Here is a 3,373-nt window from a genome sequence, read left to right as displayed (position 1 = left end):
GGGGGAAAGCAAATAAACATTAATAAACTGTTTCTCTCACCAGGAGCCTTTATTCCCACTGAGGTGATGTAATTGAAAGCCCTGCAAACATTTAAAAACTGCTCTAAATTAATTATAACGCTAAACGTAAAGGTTCATCTCTAATCATTTAAATGCACGTTATAAATTAGAATCATAACAAGGCAGGTGGAAGCATTTAAAGGGAAAAAAATGTTCTACATCATATAGTGGCAGCTGAGGGTTCTTTTTTTATAGATCATTTATTAGAAGTAAAACCAAATTGATCATCAGCTTTCCTTCCCCTCCACTATCTCAACTTTTTCCCCCCTCCTCCTCGTTTTATCGCTTTTCTCCTTTCTTTTCTTTTTTTTCCTACAGGCCGCTCATTTCTCTCGCTGCGGCCATTTAAAAGTGAACTAAATAATTAAGCATATTCATAGCTGAACGCTGCGTTTCAGGGAGTCTTTCTCAGTCAGGAGGAGGGAGAGGAGGAGGAGGAGGAAGAGGAGGAGGAGGGGGGGGAGAGGGAAAGACAGGGAGACCTACTGACCTTTAGTGAGCTGAGATTTAGCTTGGAAAAAAAAAGAGGTGGTGGTGGTGGTGCTGGTGGGGGGACTATATAGCCTACGGAATCGCCGTCATATTATACCGTCAGAGAGGGGGGGGAAAAAAGAGAAAAAAACTCTGTATCTGTGCTGCTGTGATGTGGGCGGCAGCTGATGATGTGCCAGGAACACTTGTACGCGCCTTGGTTAAGTTTGTAAAGTTTATGCATGACAACAAGCACACCAGCAAAAGTAGCAAAAAGGCGTGTCAGTCAAGCTGCAACACATACAGCTCGTGTTCAGGGAGACAAATTCAGCCCCGCTGGGCCCCACAAATGAAGAAAAATAAATAAATAAAATTCGATCACCTGAAATGAGATCTTTTTTCCCCCCTTCTTGCCAACAACTTATTATTTGTGAGGAGAGCAGGAGAAGCTGGCGGCTCGCAGGTACAGTTGAACGTCCACTCATCGCTCAAACACTGTCATTTTTTAGACTAAATAATATATTTTTGTGTATGTGTGTGTGTGTGTGTTTAAATTCTCCCTGAAAATGCTGCAGCGAACTAACAAAACAGCTGGGAAGTTCGGGTCACGACCCCGTCCTGGAGCAAGTCCAGGAAGAAGTGCCTTGGAGCCCTGAAGGCGCACGAACATTATCTGCTTTTTTAAAAAAATAAATAAATCAAATAAAGAATTTTCTTTGTTACGTTTCCGCAAATAAAAATTCAAGCCGCCTCTCTTGTCACTGCTCGACATCACACAGAGCATTAAAGACTCTGCGTGGCCACATATGTGCAATTACAGTGTGGCTCCTGCATCGCTTTTTGTCTCGCGAGCCTGTCCTCCCCTCCCTGAATGACAAGAAACCTTCGCTTTGCTCTTATGCGCAAATGGGATATTAGGCTTGTCTTTCTTTTGCTTTTCTCTCTCTTTTTTTATATTCCTGCACCCCCTCCCCCCCACACACACACCCTCAGAGCCTGACATCATTTATATCTGTCATTTCCTACAAACAAGACGTGGGGTTTAAACACATTGATAAATGACTTTGTGGGGGGAAAAATGGAAGTGTAAGAAAATCATCTGCGGGATTTTTGATATTTATTTATTGCAATTATGCTCATATCGGTTTAATCTCACTTGATTTTTCTTATTTTCTATTGTGTGGGGCAGATTATATGTTTTGTTCTAAATATAAATGCAATAAAAATACCTGGTAATGGCACAGTTACTTCGTCCTTGTGTGTTTCTCTAAGTAATAATTTGATTAATAAAATAGTTTGCTATTTTAATCGCCTACAGGGCCCATCCATCTCTCCACCTATAAGCCTTTGACCACAAAGACGAAGATTTAAAGAGGTTTCATCTAACAGAAGCAACAGCTTGGAGCCAGAGCAGATAGATTTAGGTCAGTGTGTTTTTGGAGGTCAGTGTGTTTTGGGCTGACGTGTCAGTGTGCAGGTTAGTGACATGTCTCTGGACTTGAGTGTGCCAATGTGTCTATTGTCTTACCTGTGGTGAAGAGCACAATGGCCTTTAAGCAGCTATATTCAGCAGAGTCAACGTGCAAAGCTTTGAGCTTTTCCACTTGCTCCTGGAAGATCCTAATGTGGTCCATAAAGGCCACCACTCTGTCCGCGGACATGGGGGAGGCGTGCAGGCCAGCGGCCGCCAGGAGCGGGGCCACATGCAGGGGCATGGAGCACTGCGCCGCGTTGAGCACGAATAACTCACTCCACGTCAACCGCAGCAGAGCCACCTGGTCGGTGATCTGAAGGTCTGGGAAGAAGGGAATATTCCTGGCCCACTCCACGGCGCTGAAGAGCATCCTGGCCGCGAGTTCGCAAATGTTCTCGATGCCCATGATGTTGTTGGGCTGCATGCACTGGCTGCCATAGCGGGACGTCGGGTAAGGCTCCGCTCTCAACAGAAGAGAGATATATCCGGATAAGTAGGAATGGCAGTGGAGTGGGTCTCCATTTGTCAAGGCGAACTGACCGTGATGTGGCTGCGTGGGTGGCACCCGTCCCCTTTGCACGGCTGCAGTAAAAAGAGAAACTACAGATATTGAAGCCTGAATTCTACAAATCATCCAGAACAAAGGGATTAGCATATTTTAGACTGAATAGCAATAATAATATTAAAAATGGGAACACACACGCAGACACAGCATTCACTATTCAGGATCAACACACACACTTTTAAATCGCCTCCTTCATATTAATAAAAATAATATGGATTACGTTGAAACAAATCAAGCTTTTAAACATAAAATGTGTGATTTTGCACACACTGAGCTCAATCCGAGCACATGTCTGCCTTTCAAATGATATTATTCCCCAACATTAGCTGCCTGTAAGGGAACACAAAGAGGGAGACATTGCATGTTTAACCCACTTAGCAATTCAGCTCGTTTTTACTAAAACATGCGGGGGCCTGATTTGGATAAATCTAAAAAAATTCAGATTATTTCCTGTTTTCTTTTTTTTTGGTCTTACATTTATTTATTTATTTGTAATTTCCTGCGCAGGTTCTGTGTGCCACAGCAGCTCGTGCTAACGTCCAGCTTTAGACACAGCGAGGCAGATAATAGATGTAGCCCGAGCGGAGCACGCTATCTCTCTTAATTCGCCATAATAGCGCAGGGAGGCAACAATCTGTTCCCACCCGGACGCGTTTCTCACGGGTAAATAGGAGAAGCCAGTGCGCCTTTAGCCTGGACGAGGGAGGTGGGGGGGGGGAGGTCGTGTTTTCGTCTTTTATACATTATTATTTGTGCCGGGATACGGGTTGAGCTGGATGTAAATACGCGGCCAGAACCAACAC

The 3,373-nt window shown here is 44.1% G+C and overlaps 1 protein-coding gene across 3 annotated transcripts in view; it reads right to left on the bottom strand.

Moving 5' to 3' along the window:
* nr2f2 (nuclear receptor subfamily 2, group F, member 2) overlaps positions 1-3,373 on the bottom strand; it is a 7,760-nt gene that overhangs the window by 729 nt on the left and 3,658 nt on the right. For 2 of the 3 annotated variants that reach the window (XM_017405992.3, XM_017405991.3), the window contains exon 2: positions 2,060-2,587. In XM_017405992.3, the coding sequence (XP_017261481.1) occupies positions 2,060-2,587 (528 nt within the window). Of the gene's footprint in view, positions 1-2,059; positions 2,606-3,373 lie in introns of all 3 variants that reach the window. The other variant, XM_017405990.3, reaches the window with a different exon arrangement.

This window comes from Kryptolebias marmoratus, linkage group LG11, assembly GCF_001649575.2.
Source record: "Kryptolebias marmoratus isolate JLee-2015 linkage group LG11, ASM164957v2, whole genome shotgun sequence".
Taxonomy (NCBI): Eukaryota; Metazoa; Chordata; class Actinopteri; order Cyprinodontiformes; family Rivulidae; genus Kryptolebias; species Kryptolebias marmoratus.
This window is presented reverse-complemented; position numbering and strand designations above follow the sequence as displayed.